This window comes from Bombina bombina, chromosome 5, assembly GCF_027579735.1.
Source record: "Bombina bombina isolate aBomBom1 chromosome 5, aBomBom1.pri, whole genome shotgun sequence".
Taxonomy (NCBI): domain Eukaryota; kingdom Metazoa; phylum Chordata; class Amphibia; order Anura; family Bombinatoridae; genus Bombina; species Bombina bombina.
Window position 1 is genome coordinate 473,014,835 of NC_069503.1, and position 22,370 is coordinate 473,037,204.

General features: G+C 37.2%; 1 protein-coding gene across 1 annotated transcript in view; it reads right to left on the reverse strand.

The window, feature by feature from the left end:
- The window catches only part of LOC128661511 (uncharacterized), a 300,034-nt gene that overhangs the window by 139,349 nt on the left and 138,315 nt on the right, over positions 1-22,370 (reverse strand). The window contains exons 39-41 of the mRNA XM_053715761.1: positions 18,599-18,716; positions 11,492-11,642; positions 7,690-7,790 (exon numbers count right to left, since the gene is read on the reverse strand). Of these exons, the coding sequence (XP_053571736.1) occupies positions 7,690-7,790; positions 11,492-11,642; positions 18,599-18,716 (370 nt within the window). The remainder of the gene's footprint in view (positions 1-7,689; positions 7,791-11,491; positions 11,643-18,598; positions 18,717-22,370) is intronic.

Consider the following 22,370-nt stretch of genomic DNA (forward strand, 5'->3'; position numbering starts at 1 on the left):
AAACCTAACCTAAGTTACAATTACACCTAACACTACACTACAATTAAATTAATTACCTAAATTAAATACAATTAATTACAATTAAATAAAAGTATCTAAAGTACAAAAAACCCCACTAAATTACAGAAAATAATAAAGAAATTACAAGATTTTTAAACTAATTACACCTAATCTAATCCCCCTAACAAAATAAAAAAAGCCCTACCCTACACTAAATTACAAATAGCCCTTAAAAGGGCCTTTTGCGGGGCATTGCCCCAAAGTAATCAGCTCTTTTACCTGAAAAAAAATTACAATTCCCCCCCAACCCACCACCCACACAACCAACCCTACTCTAAAACCCACCCAATCCCCCCTTAAAAAAACCTAACACTAACCCCCTGAAGATCACCTTACCGGGAGACGTCTTCAACCACCCGGACCGAAGTCCTCAACGAAGCCGGGAGAAGTCTTCATCCAAGCCGAGCGAAGTGGTCCTCCAGACGGGCAGAAGTCTTCATCCAGACGGCATCTTCTATCTTCATCCATCCGGCACGGAGCAGGTCCATCTTCAAGACATCCGACACGGAGCATCCTCTTAAAACGACAGCTAAACACAGAAAGAAGGTTCCTTTAAATGACGTCATCCAAGATGGCGTCCCTTCAATTCCGATTAGCTGATAGAATTCTATCAGCCAATCGGAATTAAGGTAGAAAAAAATCCTATTGGCTGATGCAATCAGCCAATAGGATTGAACTGGCATTCTATTGGCTGATTGGAACAGCCTATAGAATGCCAGCTCAATCCTATTGGCTGATTGGATCAGCCAATAGGATTGAACTTCAATCCTATTGGCTGATTGCATCAGCCAATAGGATTTTTTCTACCTTAATTCTGATTGGCTGATAGAATTCTATCAGCCAATCGGAATTGAAGGGACGCCATCTTGGATGACGTCATTTAAAGGAACCTTCATTCTGTGTTTAGCTGTGGAAAGAAGAGGATGCTCCGCGTCGGATGTCTTGAAGATGTACCCGCTCTGCGCCGGATGGATGAAGATAGAAGATGCCATCTGGATGAAGACTTCTGCCTGTCTGGAGGACCACTTCGCCCGGCTTGGATGAAGACTTCTTCCGGCTTCATTGAGGACTTCGGCCCCGGTTGGGTGAAGACGTCTCCCAGTAAGGTGATCTTCAAGGGGTTAGTGTTAGGTTTTTTTAAGGGGGGATTGGGTGGGTTTTAGAGTAGGGTTGGTTGTGTGGGTGGTGGGTTTTAATGTTGGGGGGGGGTTGTAATTTTTTTTCAGGTAAAAGAGCTGATTAATTTGGGGCAATGCCCCGCAAAAGGCTCTTTTAAGGGCTATTTGTAATTTAGTGTAGGGTAGGGCTTTTTTATTTCCGGGGGGGGGGGGTTATTTTGTTAGGGGGATTAGATAAGGTGTAATTAGTTTACAAATCTTGTAATTTGTTTATAATTTTCTGTAATTTAGTGTGGTTTTTTTGTACATAGTGAGGAAATGGAAGACCACAGGCACAGTTCTTGTGGCAGGCCAAGTAAAATATCAGAGAGGCAAAGGATGCTGAGAATGGTCAAAAACAGCCCACAGACCACCTCCAAAGACCTACAACATCATCTTGCTGCAGATGGTGTCACTGTGCATCGTTCAACAATTCAGCACACTTTGCACAAGGAGAAGCTGTATGGGAGAGTGATGCGGAAGAAGCCTTTTCTGCACACATGCCACAAACAGAGTCGCTTGAGGTATGTAAATGCACAGTTGGACAAGCCAGCTTCATTTTGGAAGAAGGTGCTGTGGACTGATGAAACAAAGATTGAGTTATTTGGTCATAACAAGGGGCGTTATTCATGGCGACAAAAGAACACAGCATTCCAAGACAAACACTTGCTACCCACAGTAAAATTTGGTGTATGTTCCATCATACTGTGGGGCTGTGTGGCCAGTGCCGGTACTGGGAATCTTGTTAAAGTTGAGGGTCGCATGGATTCCACTCAATATCAGCAGATACTTGAGAATAATGTTGAGGAATCAGTCACAAAGTTGAAGTTAAGCCGGGGCTGGATATTTTAACAAGACAACGACCCAAAACACTGCTCAAAATCTACTCTGGCATTTATGCAGAGGAACAAGTACAATGTTCTGGAATGGCCATCCCAGTCCCCAGACCTGAATATCATTGAAAATCTGTGGGGTGATTTGAAGCGGGCCAAAATACCTTCATCCAGAATCCAGACACTCATTACAGGCTATAGGAAGCATCTAGAGGCTGTTATTTCTGCTAAAGGAGGCTCTACTAAATATTGATGCAATATTTCTGTTGGGGTGCCCAAATTTATGCACCTGTCTAATTTCGTTTTGGTGCATATTGCACATTTTTTTAATCCAATAAACCTCATTTCACTACTGAAATATTCCTGTGTCCTTCAGTTATTTGATAGATCAAAATGAAATTGCTGATCCAAACACCCAATTATTTATAAATGAAAATCATGGAAATTGTCAGGGGTGCCTAAACTTTTGCATACGACTGTATATGTATATATATCTATACAGTTTAATAAAAGTTAACAAATAAAAAAATAAGAGTATAAAATGTTATTATTTTTGTTACTATGCACCATCTTGCAATTTATGCAGGAAATGAGCAGGCATAAAATATCTAACCATACAATTATAAGATACATTTAAACATTACACAAAATTCTGATTCCCCAGAGCAATGAGTAAACACTCAGCGTAACAAAACTAAAAATAAATAAATAAATCTATTTTTACATTCACCCTATTCTCCCATTTATATTGATTCATAAAGTGTTTTATTAGTTCAGGAAAAATCAATCTATGAGCTGTAAAACGATTAATATCACTGGCTAAGACTTTATGTAAGGGGTTCATTTGTGGCTTTTTATACATTTTTGTATGCTTCTAAAATAAATGTTATTTACCTAAGCAGCGGCCTGTGATTGGTGTTATACTGGGTGCCGGGCAGAATAAAACCAGGTGTGCATCTACTCCAGAGCCTGGGTGGCTCTGGAAGTGTGAGTAACCCTGAAATTTGTTTAAATTTACTGCACTATGTTTTCTTGTTTTTGTTTTGTTTGAGGCAAGAAACCACTTGAATCACTGAATTGGAAATATCCTGTGGATCGCTTATATCCTTATATTTTTATTGTTTCACTTTTTATTCTTTTATCATTATTGCACCAAGTGAATTTTGTTGTTATTTGTTTTTCACTGTACATATGTAACAGTATACTGATCGTAATGATCTACTGAAAAAGAAAAACTCACCCTCACCTACAACTAGAAATTGCCAAGTTTTTAGTGGGGAGATAACAGTGATCAGCTGCATTGTAGGGGAGTCTGTGCTTTCAAATAAGGGGCCACTTTTCCTTATAGCCCAAACAGGGGGGAGATGGGGCTTTATTAAAATGTAAACAGCACTTTTACAGTGATCACCTGTATCTTACTGGGACATGCGAACCTTCATTGAAAGACTTCCCTCTTTCAAATGTACTTGTAAGTGGCCTAGGGCTGAGATTCCCCAGCCCTAGGCTCACTATCAGAGAAATCTGACAACCTCTCTTCTCCATGTGACATTACCACATCCCCAATATGGTGATGTCACCAAATGTCCCTGCAAAAGCAGCCAATGGGGAAGGAAATTGCAGTGTCTAGCTGCGGTGTAGGGAATCTTCAAGATCCAGATTGGATAGGGAAACCACTTAAGATGACAACAGGTGGTCTTTTTCCACACAAGGCAGCAGATGCATTCAAGGGGTTAAGCTGTGATTAGTCTTACAAAATGTAAACCATTCAAGCATAGGATCAAACAATATACCAAGGCTGAGTTTACAATTGCTGGTGTTAATAATTTTCAGCTGGATGATACTGCTGACAAAAGAGTTAACACTTGGTACTAGTCTGATTACATCAGTGTTAAGTAGGTTTCGGCATCCATTGACTTCAACAATAAATTGTGCTAAGTTTACATTGAGTCTATTAAGGTTGTATACTGTTAATGAACTCAAGTTTCAGCTTTCTCTTCTAGGCATATACGTTCACCATTTATGAATCTGTATATGCAGCTTTGGGGCTATTGTTTTGCTTCTAATAAAGTTAGCTATGATTCCAAAGTGGTTATCAGAGAAGGGGGAAGTTGACAGGGAGGAGATGATGGGAAGAGGGTGGACACAGTTTCTCATTAAAAGTTGAGAATGGATATTGAGGTTTAGATGACAGAGCTGATATTATAGTTGAAAAGTAATTCTACTTAGTGAGGCTAAGGGCAGAGTGTAACTTAAACTGCATAGCTTCTGAGTAGACTTTAACAATGTGCCTAACCCATCATGAGGCAAATGATTGTACAATAATAAACTGCTTGAATGCATTAATAAATATTATTATTTCACTATTATGTACCTAACTATTGACCACCCTGGCCAAGCATCCATAATTTGTTCCAGTTTGGGACTTTTTCTGTATTGAAGAATGTATTTTTTATGAGCTGCTTCTTCTATTTTCATTATTTTATATGTTTAACCAATCTTTTCCTTTTCTTTTACTGAACTCTTCTCTGAAACTGCAGATATATTACTTCTGTATTTTCCATAAATTCACTTATAACCTAATAAGCTACGTATCTGCATTTTTGTAACAACTTGCTTCTAACCTAATAAGTTACACAAACATATAACTTTGTTTTTGCTTTTTCTCATAGATTGTTTTCTAAATGTCTTAAAATCAAGGCCTCTTTGTCTAGTATTATTTTTCCAACCCAATTACTATCTGGCCAAATTCCAAGAAAGCATATCTTACCAATTCTAACATAGAGAACCTGTTTTTTTAGCAACCACTAATCACGCAAGATTTATTGGCCAATCATTATCAGCCAATTAGCTCTCTGCTTTGTAAGTTACTGTAATAGTATAAAAATGCATGTATATGAAAATGAGTTAGTCTTGCGTTGCTGTGTTTTGTGCTGGGACACTGTTGCAACAGTGTACTAAAGATTACCTCTCCTGAGGTGAGCCCTTGTTTGATAAATATCTGGTCTAGACCTCTTTATTACTACACCTGAGACAAGCTCACTCATGACAGTTACTTGTTGACTCTGGTCGGACGTGCTTCAGGTCGACCTTCCATGCCTCCCTGGCTGGGAACCAATATCTGCGGGCACCCATCTGATTCAGGTCTATAGCTTACCTGTGGGAGGTTTTGTCTTGTTGGCCAGGGAGTCCCGGGTGCGATAAGGGAGTACGCCCTGAGGAACAGACCACAAACACCGGACACAATCTACCCCTTGGACCGGTCTGTGAGTGTCTTCTTGTCTTTTGTGTTCATGTACGTGTAATATATGTTGAGGGTCTTTTACCCTGTTTTTGTTTTATATACTGGATCACTATTAAATTCAGTGGTACATCTGTCTGGCAGTTAAACACCATTAGGGTGCCAGCCCACTATAAAATAAAGTTTCAGGTGATAGCGATTTTACAGAGGCAGAAATAGTGATCCAAGACATATTGTGACTTGAGACTATAGTGCTAATCTCTCCCGCTAAACAGGGACGTTGAGGAAGTGTCCGTCCGGTAACTGCAGGTACTTGACTTGACTATAGTGCTAATCTCTCCCGCTAAGCAGCGATGTTAAGGAAGTGTCCGCCCGAAAACTGCAGGGACTTGATTAGGGATTAGAGTGAGGTGTGGATTTTGATGGGTTGAAGTGCCCCTGTTTTTGGTCGAATTTTTGTAGACTAGACACTTTGTCATCAAAAAGATCCAATTATTTCAATATTATAATGACTAAATTATCAGTGGCGTCACTAGGCTTGGTGTCACCCGGTGCGGTAACTCATGGTGTAACCCCCCCCCACCATAGTAATTAAAAAATATATAAATAATTATATATATATAAATATATACATATATATATATAGCGTATATATATATTTACATATATATATATATATATATATATATAGGGTGTGTGTATATATATATATATATCTTATATATAAATATATATATATAATTACATATATATATATATATATATATAGGGTGTGTGTATATATATATATATATCTTATATATAAATATATATATATATATTTACATGCACACACACAAACATATATATATATATATATATATATATATATATATATATATATATCGCTTATATAGGGGCAGAGGGGGGAGAGAGACCACTGAAAGGGGGGAGAGTATTTTAGATGGAGGTGTGAAAATACGTATACATACAGTATATATACCTATGTATATATATAAATATATATATATATATATATATATACATACACACACACACACATATACATATATACAGATATATATATATATATATATATATATATATATATATATAAACACATATACACATACATATATACACATACACAGTTATATTGTTACACACACACACAAACACTGTCACATACACACAGTTACAGCATCTTACACAGTTACAGCATCTTCCTGATAGGTTAGCTGACCAACAATTTGACCTGTGCTTTAACTAATGGAGCTATGATGGAGCTATGACACAAGCTAAATGATGTGCACCCAGGTTGAGGATACTAGACACAGGAGAACAGCAAAGTAAGATGTGTATTACTAATTATAGAAAGAGAACACAGTAAGAGTCTCACAGTTCAGAGAATCTATGCAAACATATTTAACCATATTAGGATAAAAAATGTTTATATATATATATATATATATCTCAACAAATAATGAAGGCATTATCCCCTTATATTCCATTCACCATCAGACTAAAACTAAACATTAATACTTGTGCTGCGCAATTATGCTCTTCAGCAAAGAAATGACAATGCTATGGGCTGCACAATTTAGCCAATCAAAGGCTATACAGGCCAAGTTATGTGCTCATATGAAGACTTGTTGGAACTTGGCCTAGATGAAACATGACATACTTGGCAGACCAATGATGATATCAAGTAAGGTATAGACAGTTTCAGTCTTGTAAATAGGTCAGGGGACACGGCAGGCGGAACACAGTTACAACCAGCAAATTAATAAGTCACAGGACTCCACTCCTACCTGGCAAGTCTCTTACCATCCGTTAGCAACAACATTGAACATCCACTCCACCTCGGTAGCCTGGTAGCCATGACCATCCATACAAACTGTCTGCAGATCTCTCAGTTACGAGCTGAACAGACAGACTCTGTCCATGGACTTACTTGATCCTGGCGCCAGCGGCATATCCTTCAGTCTCAGAGACACGTCACTGCTGGAAAGCCCGCACGCAGCACTGTGCTATAGCGCCTGCGCGCAGCTCTTAGTTTGGGAAGCCGGAAGTCCTGCCCTACTGACACTGCCTTCGCTCTGTGCCCGGGTCCCGGGTGTGCTGAGAAGTGAACACCCCGCATCTGCCTTAGGCAGCATTGAATTTGACGGTGGACGCCTTGGCCCTTCTTACAACAAGGCACAAGCCATGCCAGTCTCCAAAAGCTAGCACATTGCATATAATAAAAATAAAAATAAAAAAAACATGTAATTGTCTTTAATGTGGTGACTGTGGTGTCACCCCCTGGAGGGTGTCACCCAGGTGCGGTCCGCACCCCCCGCACCCCCCTAGTGACGCCACTGTAAATTATCAGTAACTGGTTTGTTTCTATACTAACATCAACATATGGCAGAAATCTTACCTCTAATTGAATCAGCAGAAATAAATATCTGTGTTGTATTTCCTTCCCAGTAATGGATATGTTTTACATTAAAGTGTGTAGTAGAAGGTTTTTCAGGGTATCTGTAAATTGATAAAAACAAGTTACACATAAACGTTAATTTACATTAAAGTGAGTTTTTCAGGCTTATTACACTTCCTCAGGGAGAAATCGTTAATAAGCAGAAAGACGTTAGAAGTAAACGCTGAGTATTATTGTCATTTTGGTCATAAGTTATAATATTGAGGCCTGTCTATCAAGCCGTCAAGTATGCTGCATTCACAGGCACCAATACGCTCGCCTAAAATCGCGGCCGTGGACCTGAATACGATCTCCATATTTATCAAAAAAGCCGACAAAAAGCTGCGCACCAAGTACGGGGCGATGAGCAGCGTACTGTTGTTAACAAACAGTCATTGATCTCGCTGTTATTCGGCTTTTTCCTAACTTTATTTATATCCTGTCACTAAACACCGCCACTATACTAAAATGTTTAACCCCTATCCCGCTGCTCCTGGACCCCGCCGCAACTAAATAAATGTATTAACCCTAAACCCCTGGCCTCCCACATCTCTACCACTTACTAAACCTATTAACCCCTAAACCGCCAGCCCCCACATCGCCATAAACTAAATTAAGCTATTAACCCCTAAACCTAACAACCCGCTAACTTTACATTAAAATTACCTCATCCCTATCTCATAATAAATTTAAACTTACCTTTTGAATTAAATTAAACTATTAATTAACCTACCCTAACTATTATACTAAAATTACATTAAACTATATTAAAATATTAATTAACCTACCCTAACTATTATACTAAAATTACATTAAACTATCAATTAAATCAACCATACTACATATTTAAAAACCTAACCCTACTCAAATTATTGAAATCTACAATTAAAAATTACTAAGTTACAAAAAGCCCTATCAAAAACAAAAGCCCCCCCAAAATAAAAAAGCCTAGCCTACAATAAACTACCAATGGCCCTTAAGAGGGCCTTTTGCGGGGCATTGCCCCAAAGAAATCAGCTCTTTTACCTGTAAAAAAAATACAACCCCCCCTAACAGTAAAACCCACACAACCAACCCCCCCCAATAAAAACCTAAGCTCCCCATTGCCCTGAAAAGGGCATTTGTATGGGCATTGCCCTTAAAAGGGCATTTAGCTCTTTTACTGCCCAAAGTCCCTAACCTAAAAATAAAACCCATCCAATAAACCCTTAAAAAAACCTAACACTAACCCCCGACGATCCACTTACAGTTTTCGAAGACCGGACATCCATCCTCATCCAAGCGGCAGAAGTCCTCATCAAAGCCGTCAGAAGTCTTCATCCAGATGGCATCTTCTATCTTCATCCATCTGGCGCGGAGCAGATCCATCTTCAAGACATCCGGCGCGGAGCATCCTCTTCTTCCGATGGTCGCTGTAAAATGAAGTTTCCCTTTAAGGTACGTCATCCAAGATGGCGTCCCTTACATTCTGATTGGCTGATAGAATTCTATCAGCCAATAAGAATTAAAGGGGAAAAATCATATTGGCTGTTGCAATCAGCCAATATAATTGAGCTTTCATCCTATTGGCTGATCCAATCAGCCAATAGGATTGAGCTTGCATTCTATTGGCTATTCCAATCAGCCAATAGAATGCAAGCTCAATCCTATTGGCTGATTGGATGAGCAAATAGGATGAAAGCTTAATCCTATTGGCTGATTTCAACAGCCAATAGGATTTTTCCCCTTTAATTCTTATTGGCTGATAGAATTCTATCAGCCAATTGGAATGTAAGGGACGCCATCTTGGATGACTTACCTTAAAGGGAAAGTTCATTCTACAGCGACCATCAGAAGAAGAGGATGCTCCACTGGATGTCTTGAAGATGGATCTGCTCGGCGCCGGATGGATGAAGATAGAAGATGCCGTCTGGATGAAGACTTCTGCTGGCTTCGATGAGGACTTCGGCCCGCTTGGATGAAGACTTCTGCCGGCTTCAATGAGGACTTCTGCCGCTTGAATGAGGATGGATGTCTGGTCTTCGAAAACTGTAAGTGGATCGTCGGGGGTTAGTGTTAGGTTTATTTAAGGTTTTTTTTGGGTGGGTTTTATTTTTAGATTAGGGTCTGGGCAGTAAAAGAGCAGAATGCCCTTTAAAAGGGCAATGCCCATACAAATGCCCTTTTCAGGGCAATGGGGAGCTTAGGTTTATTAGATAGGATTTTTATTTGGGGGGTTGGTTATGTGGGTGGTGGGTTTTACTGTTGGGGGGTGTTTGTATTTTTTTTAAGGTAAAAGAGCTGATTTCTTGGGGCAATGCCCCGCAAAAAGGCCCTTTTAAGGGCCATTGGTAGTTTATTGTAGGCTAGTTTTTTTTTGGGGGGGGGCTTTTATATTTTGATAGGGCTATTAGATTAGGTGTAATTGTTTTTTATTTTTGATAATGTGGTTTTGTTTTTTTTGTAACTTAGTATTTTTTATTTTTTGTAACAGTAATTTTTAATTGAAGATTTCAATAATTTGAGTAAGGTTAGGTTTTTAAATATGTAATATAGTTAATTTAATTGGTAATTTAATGTAATTTTAGTATAATAGTTAGGGTAGGTTAATTAATAGTTTAATATAGTTTAATGTAATTTTAGTATAATAGTTAGGGTAGGTTAATTAATAGTTTAATATAGTTTATTTTAATTCTAAAGGTAAGTTTTAATTTATTATAAGATAGGGATGTTGTAATTTTAATGTAAAGTTAGCGGGTTGTTAGGTTTAGGGGTTAAAAGCTTAATTTAGTTTATGGTGATGTGGGGGGCTGGCAGTTTAGGGGTTAATAGGTTTAGTTAATAGTAGTGATGTGGGAGGCCAGGGGTTTAGGGGTTAATAATTTTATTACAGTTGCGGCGGGGTCCGTGAGTGGCGGGATAGGGGTTAATAGGTTTAGTTAGTGGTGGTGATGTGGGAGGCCAGAGGTTTAGGGGTTAATTCATTTATTTAGGTTACGGCGGGGTCCGGGAGCAGCGGGATAGGGGTTAAGAACTTTTATTTAGGTGGCGGCGATGTCGGGGCGGCAGATTAGGGGTGTTTAGACTCGGAACATTCCTTCAAGCTCGCCGGAAACAGTAGTTATGTAGCAGGGGGCTAAATACCACTGCTCCATAACTTGTCCGCTGCCTCTGAGGCTGCAGTCTTCAATCAGGCCGATCCTATACGATTGGGCTGATTTACACCCCCTGCAGGTGGCCAATTGGCCGCAAATCTGCAGAGGCCGGCATTGCACAAGCAGTTCACCATAACTGCTTGTGCAATGATAAATTCCGACAGCATTTATCGATGTTCGGCAGACATGATATGCTAAATCCTATCATGTCCGTCCGCACTTTAGTAAATCAGCCCTATAGAATGTTTTTGCTTGCAAATTGCCTGACTCTGCTTTATATACTACACGGTGACTAGTTAGAGGACTGCACATACCCATTTACAGTTAGTCCTAACTGGCCACATTCAAGGGAGGTAAGATGATGTAGCTGGTTCCGGTGATTTGCAGCATACTTAGGTAATTTGCTTTTTGGTCTTTCTAGGGAGTATGAGACAAGTACATTTTTACAGCAAAAACAAACAAAATAAATAATAAAAACATAATGCAATGTTGTTTAGTTTTAATTAATTAATTAATTAATTAATTAATGGGAAATTAAGTTTTATATCCCTTTAACCTTTTTTATGCAAAATAATTTTCTTCACTATGTTAAACGAGTGGCCATCTAAAATTTTTGTTGCTGGTCTTACCTTACTAAAACCAAAACCGGGAAAGCTCTGGTGTTGGGGTCAGAAAAAGTTATAGTAATCTGGAGCACCTCTTCTTTGTTCTTTGAAGTAGCAGTGAAATGGTGATAATTCACTTTGTCCCGAGCAAGAATAAACTTATTTTCATTTGCCTCTAACTTCTGAAAAAAATATTTAATGAGATAACGTTATTATCTTTCAAAATTCTTAACGTGCACATAAGTATAATGTACAGATGACTTGTGAAATAAAAAATAACTGATAGCTACAAATATTTTATGACAAAACATGAGGTTCCTATTTTGTCATCACTGTCATATAATATTATGCCTGTTACAATTGTATTAACTAGTGTTAAAAAAGTGCTAACGAATGTCTGCTTTAGAATTTTTAACACATAGATCAACACTTCTTACAGTAGTTCAGACACTAATTTCCGAGGATATGCTCTTAGGCGTGAACTTAACTGACGCATACAAGTGCAGGCTGCATACATAGCAGTCTGCACCTGTCTAGGATTTAAGATTATCACCTGGAACCTTATTCTGCAAAGGTCCCTTTAAGAAACAGACATCTACTTTATTAATGGTTAATAAAGTTTATCTCTACCTCTAATCTCTACTAAAGTATTGTAAAAAGTATATGCTGTGATGTTTTTACCAAACATAAATAAACATTTATTATTAGCACCATATATTTTTAAAGAGCCACAATAATCCACAGCGCTGAATACATGATCAGTGGGGTATACACTGCAATACAATTGATTATTGATATAGGGAGGATGAGGCACCTGCTCTGAAAAGGTTACTGCTTAAAGGGACATGAAACCCAAATTTTTTCTTTCGTGATTTAGAAAGAGCATGTCATTTTAAACAACTTTATAATTTACTTCTATTATCTAATTTGCTTCATTCTCTTGATATCACTTGCTGAAAAACATATCTAGATATGCTCAGTAGCTGCTGATTGGTTGCTGCACATAGAGGCCTTGTGTGATTGGCTCACACATGTGCATTGCTATTTCTTCAACAAAGGATATCTAAAGAATTGAGCAAATTAGATAATAGAAGTAAATTGGAAAGTTGTTTAAAATTACATGCCCTATCTGAATCATGAAAGTTTAATTTTGACTAGACTGTCCCTTTAATGACATTAGTCCTAGATTAGACTTTATAGGAGTAAGTATCACTGCAGCTTGTCATTATGCTAGCAAACAACGTGGATAAAAGAAAATCTGGTATATTTATTTAAATCTGGGGCGCGATCCGATATCGATCGCAGTTTGCGGCGCAAGCGAGGGAACCGGCGTCGCCCGCAGTTTCAGCTCGCAACTCGAGCTATCCCATATAGGTCGCCGTCAGATGCTAACGTGCCGTAAGTCTCACAAACCAGCGATGTCCAGAAATCTGCGTAAGTACAAATTTCTGGCGTCGCCAGTGACTTGCGCCACGTTAGAAACTGCCGGCGCCTATAAAACCTGACTAAAGTTTAAAACACCCGCACTGTCTAACACGCCTCCCTAACATAGCCCGCACTGTCTAACACGCCTCCCTAACATAGCCCGCACTGTCTAACCCTCTATCCGCTATCCCCCCTCACTAGCCTAACAATAAAAATGCTATTAACCCCTAAACCGCCGCTCCTTTACCCCGCCGCAACCTAATAAAATTATTAACCCCTAAACCGCCGCTCCCGTACCCCGCCGCCAGCTATATTATATCTATAACCCCCTAAAGTGAGCCCCTAACACCGCCGCCATCTATATTAAAATTATTAACCCCTAATGTAAGCCCCTTACACCGCCGCCATCTCTATTAAAATGATTAACCCCTAATTTAATCTACCTACCCCGCCGCCAGCTATATTATCTATATTAACCCTAAGTATATTATAGTTAATATAGGTATTACATTATATATATTAACTATATTAACCCTAATTATATTAGGGTTAATATAGTTAATATAGTTACTATAGTATTTATATTAACTATATTAACTCTATCTAACCCTAACTAAATTTATATTAAATTAATCTAATTCATTTATAAACTAAAATATTCCTATTTAAATCTAAATACTTACCTATAAAATAAACCCTAAGATAGCTACAATATAATTAATAATTACATTGTAGCTATGTTAGGGTTAATATTTATTTTACAGGTAAATTGTTAATTATTTTAACTAGGTATAATAGATATTAAATAGTTATTAACTATTTAATATCTACCTAGTTAAAATAATTACCCAATTACCTGTAAAATAAATCCTAACCTAAGTTACAAATACACCTACACTATCAATAAATTTAATAAACTACTAACATCTATCTAAAAATACAATTAAATTAACTAAACTAAATTACAAAAAAAAACAAACACTAAATTACAAAAAATAAAAAAAAGATTACAAGATATTTAAGCTAATTACACCTATTCTAAGCCCCCTAATAAAATAATAAACCCCCAAAATAAAAAAAATTCCCTGCCCTATTCTAAATTCAACACATTTCAAAGCTCTTTACCTTACCAGCCCTTAAAAGGGCCTTTTGTGGGGCATGCCCCAAAGAATTCAGCTCTTTTGCATACAAGAAATACAATACCCCCCCCCCCCATTACAACCCACCACCCACATACCCCTATTCTAAACCCACCCAAACCCCCCTTAAAAAAGCCTAACACTACCCCCCTGAAGATCTCCCTACCTTGTCTTCACCACACCGGGCCGAATTCAAGTTCAATCCGATTGGCTGATCCAATCAGCCAATCAGATTGAGCTCGCATTCTATTGGCTGTTCCGATCAGCCAATAGAATGAGAGCTCAATCTGATTGGCTGATTGGATCAGCCAATCGGATTGAACTTGAATCTGATTGGCTGATTCAATCAGCCAATCAGATTTTTTTAACTTAATTCCGATTGGCTGATAGAATCCTATCAGCCAATCGGAATTCGGCGGACGCCATCTTGGATGACGTCATTTAAAGGTACATCATTCCAAGTTCAGCAGTCGGCCGGGATGGATGCTCCGCGGCGGCGGAGCGAAGAAAGAAGATTGAAGATGCCGCCGGAAGAATGAAGACTTTGCTGCCGCTTGGAGGAAGACGTCGCCGGAGGAAGAATTCTTCTTTGCCGCTTGGAGGATGACATCGCCGGAGGAAGAATTCTTCTTTGCCGCTTGGAGGAAGACATCGCCCGGATCGGATCAGGAGTTCGGCCCGGTGTGGTGAAGACAAGGTAGGGAGATCTTCAGGGGGGTAGTGTTAGGCTTTTTTAAGGGGGGTTTGGGTGGGTTTAGAATAGGGGTATGTGGGTGGTGGGTTGTAGTGGGGGGGGGGTATTGTATTTCTTGTATGCAAAAGAGCTGAATTCTTTGGGGCATGCCCCACAAAAGGCCCTTTTAAGGGCTGGTAAGGTAAAGAGCTTTGAAATTTGTTGAATTTAGAATAGGGCAGGGAATTTTTTTTATTTTGGGGGTTTATTATTTTATTAGGGGGCTTAGAATAGGTGTAATTAGCTTAAATATCTTGTAATCTTTTTTTTATTTTTTGTAATTTAGTGTTTGTTTTTTTTTGTAATTTAGTTTAGTTAATTTAATTGTATTTTTAGATAGATGTTAGTAGTTTATTAAATTTATTGATAGTGTAGGTGTATTTGTAACTTAGGTTAGGATTTATTTTACAGGTAATTGGGTAATTATTTTAACTAGGTAGATATTAAATAGTTAATAACTATTTAATATCTATTATACCTAGTTAAAATAATTAACAATTTACCTGTAAAATAAATATTAACCCTAACATAGCTACAATGTAATTATTAATTATATTGTAGCTATCTTAGGGTTTATTTTATAGGTAAGTATTTAGATTTAAATAGGAATATTTTAGTTTATAAATGAATTAGATTAATTTAATATAAATTTAGTTAGGGTTAGATAGAGTTAATATAGTTAATATAAATACTATAGTAACTATATTAACTATATTAACCCTAATATAATTAGGGTTAATATAGTTAATATATATAATGTAATACCTATATTAACTATAATATACTTAGGGTTAATATAGATAATATAGCTGGCGGCGGGGTAGGTAGATTAAATTAGGGGTTAATCATTTTAATAGAGATGGCGGCGGTGTAAGGGGCTTACATTAGGGGTTAATAATTTTTATATAGGTGGCGGCGGTGTAAGGGGTCAGATTAGGGGATAGATAAGGTAGATGGCGGCGGTTTTAGAGGCTCACAGTAGGGGGTTAGTTTATGTAGATAACGGCGGGGTCCGGGAGCGGCGGTTTAGGGGGTAATAACTTTATTAGGGATTTCGGGGGGGGGGGGATCGCGGTTGACAGGTAGATAGACATTGCGCATGCGTTAGGTGTTAGGTTTATTTTAGCAGATCGCGGTTGACAGGGAGATAGACATTGCGCATGCGTTAGGTGTTAGGTTTATTTTCTAGTTAGTTTAGGGAGTTACGGGGCTCCAATAGTCAGCGTAAGGCTTCTTACAGCTGCTTTTTGTGGCGAGGTGAAAATGGAGTAAGTTTTCTCCATTTTCGCCACGTAAGTCCTTACGCTGCATATTGGATACCAAACTGCGCGGGTTTGGTATACCTGCCTATGGCCCAAAAAACTGCGGGCGACGGCAGAAATATACGCGCGTAACTTCTAGGTTACGCCGTATATGTGATACCAAATCCGCGCAAATATTGGCGTCGCCGGCTTTTGCGGGCGACGATTTATATCGGATCGACCCCCTGATGTTTTAAAAAAATATATTTTGAGGAAAATTCTAGTCTATTAATCCATAGGTTATTTATCCTGAAATAAGTTAATTATGTAGCATGAGGCTGTATATTAATGGCTGGAATGTTTAATTTTTAATTGGCAAATGCAATTTCCTTAATCCCACTACAATGTTATGTTCTCCCAGAGATTTCTATAACGTTATTTTGGGGCATTTTTTCTATCTAGAAGATATTATCACAGATTCTTGTTTTTGCATTTATCAAAACTGTGAATTTGTGTCTAAAGAGTTAACTTATTCACAGCAAAAATGTTCTAAAATAAAGTTGAGAAAAATACCTTAATACCATTGTTTCTCTGCAAATCTATGTACACAGAATCAACCATTTAAGTTTCAACAAGTTCAATGAATAGAATATTGTGGAATAGATATGCACAAGGAACTGTGTGGTTGAAGGGGGGACAGGCAGTAACAAAGGAAAGTGATACCTATAATGTTATTGTTTAAAATTAAAAAATATATATTTTAATTGTTTTAATTAAATTAATGATTATTTTCTCCTTCAAATTAAGTATAGCAGAGAAATTTTCTAAATATGAATAATTAACCTATTAAACTGGAGATAGTTCACTTCAAAATAATTTCATAAATATATTTCTATCTGTATTTCTAATAGTATATATATATATATATATATATATATATATATATATATATATATATATATATATATATATATATATTAAATCTAGAAAAGATAGAAATAAGAGAAAAAGAAAATGATAGAGAAGACAAAAAGGATTCCCTAGCCAGCACTTTTCCTATTATTTACCATCAATAATTTAGAGATATGACCCCCAAGGGAGTAGCAAAATCAAAAACAAAGCAAGAAATCAAAAGTGCACATCTATAGTATCAAAAAGTAATGCTTTATTAACTACCTTAGTCTAAGACACAAGATCATACTAGGTATGCCCTAACTATAATACAAACCTATGGCCATAGGAGAAAGAAACAATTAAAGTTTAGTACATCAATCTAACATATATATTTCATAGTCAAAAAATATGTGGTGAAATCAAAGAGAGACACTTAGATGAGAGTATAGCTCTCAGTAGGATTATCCCAACATTATGACACACCATATATATGACTGTGTACCTGTATATGAACTGCCTAAATATATGAAGTGACTACATTTGCATGAACTGCTCTCCTAACAGCATTACTAACTTGCAGCTTATAACGATCATATTACAGCCAAATGTGGAAAAAAAGTTGATATATTCATCAATGCATGAACTGCCTTTACTAATAAGCGATTATATTTGCATGAACTGCTTACATAACAAGTTACTAACTTGCAGGCTACATTGAATTTCAACTGCTACATCCACGTGCATTATTCATTTCACATCAGTCTTTTAGACATATATTTGCTAAAATTGTGCTGAATTTTAGTCTGTTCCTTATTAGGGGTAATTTACCTAGGACATATTTTTTGACTATGAAATATATATGTTAGATTGATGTACTAAACTTTAATTGTTTCTTTCTCCTATGGCCATAGGTTTGTATTATTTTATTATAGTTAGGGCATACCTAGTATGTTCTTGTGTCTTAGACTAAGGTAGTTAATAAAGCATTACTTTTTGATACTATAGATGTGCACTTTTGATTTCTTGCTTTGTTTTTGATTTTGCTACTCCCTTGGGGTCATATCTCTAAATAATAGATGGTAAATAATAGGAAAGTGCTGGCTAGGGAATCATTTTTGTCTTCTCTATCTTTTTCTTTTTCTCTTATTTCTATCTTTTCTAGATTTAATGAATCTTTTGATTCCCCCTTACACCCTTAGACACAGATATTAGTGGTCCTAGGTTTTCCTACAATACTATATTATATCAGGTGGTCCTTTGAGCTAGTTTGCCTGAGCCCTTGAGATATATATATATAAATATATATATAACCAAATCAGTAAGATTCTGAAATAACTATAAAACTATTCTGAAAAGTTATAATTCTAACAATGAAATCTTCATCTGGTTGTAAATATTAAGATTATAACAACCAGCAAGACTGAGGGGCCAATTTATCAAGCTCTGTAAAGTCTGCTGATCCATAACTTTTCCGCCTGCTCTGAGGCCGAGGACAGAAATCAACCAAATCGAATACAATCGGGTATGCTGTCAGCATTTATTGATGTGCAGCGGACATGATACACTACATCGTATTATGTCCGCTCGCACTATGTTAAATATACCCAATAGTCTTTACGCAGAATACCTCAATCAAACTTGAGTCTTACTGACCAGTGATTAAAATCAAAATCAACCCTGCTATCAAATACAATTTTACTTACATTATTTAGTTGGTTTTCAAACTCCATAGTTACTGGCATTATAAATTCTCTAACATTGATTTTTCTTCTTGTAGAACAGTGGAAAACATCGAGGCCAGCAAACTCCCCATGAAGCTAAAACATATAGACCAACAAAAATAGATCCGAATTTACCAAATATACATAATGTAGTGTTTTAGCATACTAATAAATATAATAGCAGATATACTAACATTTTGATCAAATATCTGCTTTTTAACTTTTTTTTAATGTATAAAAAAAAATATCACATATCATGATGCAGATTGAAAGATCATTTCAGTAACCTGCAGATACAGTATTAGAAATATTCAAGTTGCTCTACAATGTTTAAACTACAAAATATATTTTCAGTATTGTTAAAACTGTGTGCACTGAGTTGCAGAGGAAAATGAAATGATGAATTGTTACTATCCACTAAATAGTATCCTCCCTCTATACAAGTATATGGTATATGTTGTTTTTGTATAGATCTAATCAATGCTTGAATACAATAAACAGATATGGGTTGTATATAAACATATATCACCCATTTTTTAAGATGTTATATTTGGACCCAATAAATGGAATGAAAAGCAAAAGGTTTTCACTTCTAATCAAATGAGTGCTTCTACTGAGCTGCTGAAATAAATGGTGAAAATATATAAAGGTGTGAGCTATGAAAATTGTATTTAAATTTGGTTTAAGCAACAACAACAAAATAGCCGTATCAAACGAAATAGAAAAGTCCTTATAGTCAAACATTTTTTAAACAAATATTCTAGTATTTTTTTCTAATTCGGATCACTAGGTTTTAAATTTAGGATCATTGGATGAATTTTTATTTACTTTTTAAAATCTTCTACATGGTGCAGACTAGAGCTCTGATGTAGACTACAACAAACAATAATACAGAGGGAGTATGTATCAGTATATTTGATAATTTTTATGGTTATCTTATGTAAATGATACTGGGACCATTGGAATGCACTTAAATTAATGTTTGTACAACATATTGTAAAAGACTATACCTGAATGCTTGTGCAACAAATATTGTAAAAGACTATACCTGAATGCTTGTACAACATATTGTAAAAAACTATACCTGAATGCTTGTACAACATATTGTAAAAGACTATACCTGAATGCTTGTACAACATATTGTAAAAGACTATACCTGAATGCTTGTGCAACAATATTGACTTTAGTGAATCAAGGTCCATAAGTGAATCACTGCCTTAGATACTGAAAGATTGAGGGTATCTAAATGTGTTTTTTATGCTTTTACTAAATTATTTTTATTATAAAATCTCAAATTTACAATACTATATATGTTGTTCAGTAACGGTTTAAAAATATATACCATAGTGTGTTTAATGAGACTATTTAAAAGAATAGAGTTACAAAATGAGATCAGTCTTTCCTATGAAACATTAAAAAAAAATTATAGACTAAACTAAAATGAACAAAAACATGTTGTGATCCTTTTTGTTTCATAAAATACACAATTATAAAAAGATCTCAGAAAGCCACGCGTGATTGTTGGCTGGAATAATAATATAAAGACTTTTCTGAAGAAACAGGTATCATCCAGTAATATACAAAATAATTCAAAATCTTATCTAAATACATTATGAAAAATAAAACACATACAAAGAAGGTGTCAGCCGTAAAGGACCAGCTCAGGATTCAACCCAACTGCTAGCGTGAAAAGTAAAAAACACACGCTAGCACACTGAGAAATATCCTGGACGTGACCCACTCAGGATTGAAGAAAGCAAATGTCCTTTTAAGAAGATAAATAAACTAAGTGAAATTCCTTTAGCAAGTAATAAAGCAAATGTCCCTTTAAGCAGGTTAGTAAATAAACAAGGATTCCTTTTAGCAGGTTTGGATAAGCAAGTGTCCCTTTAAGCAGGTTTAGTAAACAAACTGAGATTCCTTTTAGCAGGTTTGGATAAAGTAAATGTCCCTTTAAGCAGGTTAGTAAATAAACAAAGATTCCTTTTAGCAGGTTTGGATAAAGCAAATGTCCCTTTAAGCAGGTTTAGTAAACAAACTGAGGTTCCTTTTTGCAGGTTTGGATAAAGTAAATGTCCCTTTAAGCAGGTTAGCAAACAAACAGAGATTCCTTTTATCAGGTTTGAATAAAGCAAATGTTCCTTTAAGCAGGTTAGATAAAGCAAATGTCCTTGTATGCAGGTTAGTAAACAAACATAAAATCCTTATTAGCAGGTTAGGCAAACTGGCAGAGAGTATTCAGGCAAGGATTCAGGCAAGGGAGACAAAAAGAATTACTCACACAGGTCCGGTCCGGGAGATAGAACAGAGAAAACAAACGGGCGCCAATTCAGATCTCCCGCCGAGATTTGAAGGCAGGGAGACTCTGACGTCAGGAGGAGAGCCAGATACCGCGTCACGTTGCTAGGCAACGTGACGTGATACAGAGGGGATCTGTGAGCCGCGGCGACACGGCAATGAGCAGATCCAATTCATGACAGCACCCCCCTCTCAAGGACCCCTCCGGGGGACAGGACCAGGCCTAGCAGGATAAGCTTTGTGAAAGGCTTTAATCAAAGCAGGGGCGTGAACATGCCGGGCTGGTTCCCAAGTCCGTTCCGTGACCGGATAACCCTTCCAATGGATGAGATAGTATAGTTTCTTGCCACGAAGTTTGGAATCCAGAATGTGAGCAATCTCAAACTCAGGCTGTCCCTGTACCAAGAGAGGCGGAGGTTTGGGCAGAGATTTAGAAAATCTATTAGATTTCACCGGTTTCAGGAGAGAAACATGGAACACAGGGTGAGCTTTGAGAGTCTTGGGAAGAGCAACTCGATATGCAGTAGAACAAACTTGACCCAGTATTCGGAAAGGACCCACATATCGAGGCCCCAATTTGATAGAAGGTTGTTTGAGATGAAGATGACGAGTAGAAATCCACACCTTGTCTCCAGGACGAAAATTAGGAGCCTTCTTCCGTCTGCGATCAGCAAAAAACTTGTATCTTTTAGAAGTTTTGGAAAGAAGATCACGTATTTTACGCCAATGTCGAGTTAATCTCCGAGCAGTTTGATCAGAAGCAGGATTTTCAGAAGAGGAAGTATACAGAGGAAATGTTCTGGGTTGAAATCCATAAGCTGCAAAAAAGGGAGAAGACTGAAGAGATGAATTGTAACGAGCATTATGGGCCAACTCCGCTAAAGGAAGATAACGAGTCCAATTAGAATGATGATGGTCCACATAATGTCTAAGGTAAGTCTCCAGACATTGGTTTACTCTCTCGGTTTGACCATTAGACTGTGGATGATGAGAGGTTGATAAAGAGATTGTAGTGCCAAAATGTTTGCAGAGCCATTTCCAGAACCGAGAAACAAATTGTACCCCTCTATCGGAGACGATGTCCAAAGGAAAACCATGTAATCTCACGATATGCAAAAGGAAAAGCTCAGAAAGTCCCTTGGCAGATGGAAGACCAGGCAAAGGAATGAAATGGGCAGACTTCGTAAACCTGTCAACCACCACTAAAATAGTGTTGTTTCCGGCAGAAAGAGGAAGGTCTGTAATAAAATCCATAGATAGATGGGTCCAAGGCTGGTGAGGAATGGGTAAAGGTTGAAGTAAACCAGAAGGGAGTTGACGAGGAGCTTTATTTGTAGCACATTGAGTGCAAACTGAGACATAATCTTTAACATCTTGAGAGAGAGTAGGCCACCAGACATACTGTTTAAGATTCCGAGTCGTGTTACTGACGCCAGGATGTCCAGAGAGAGG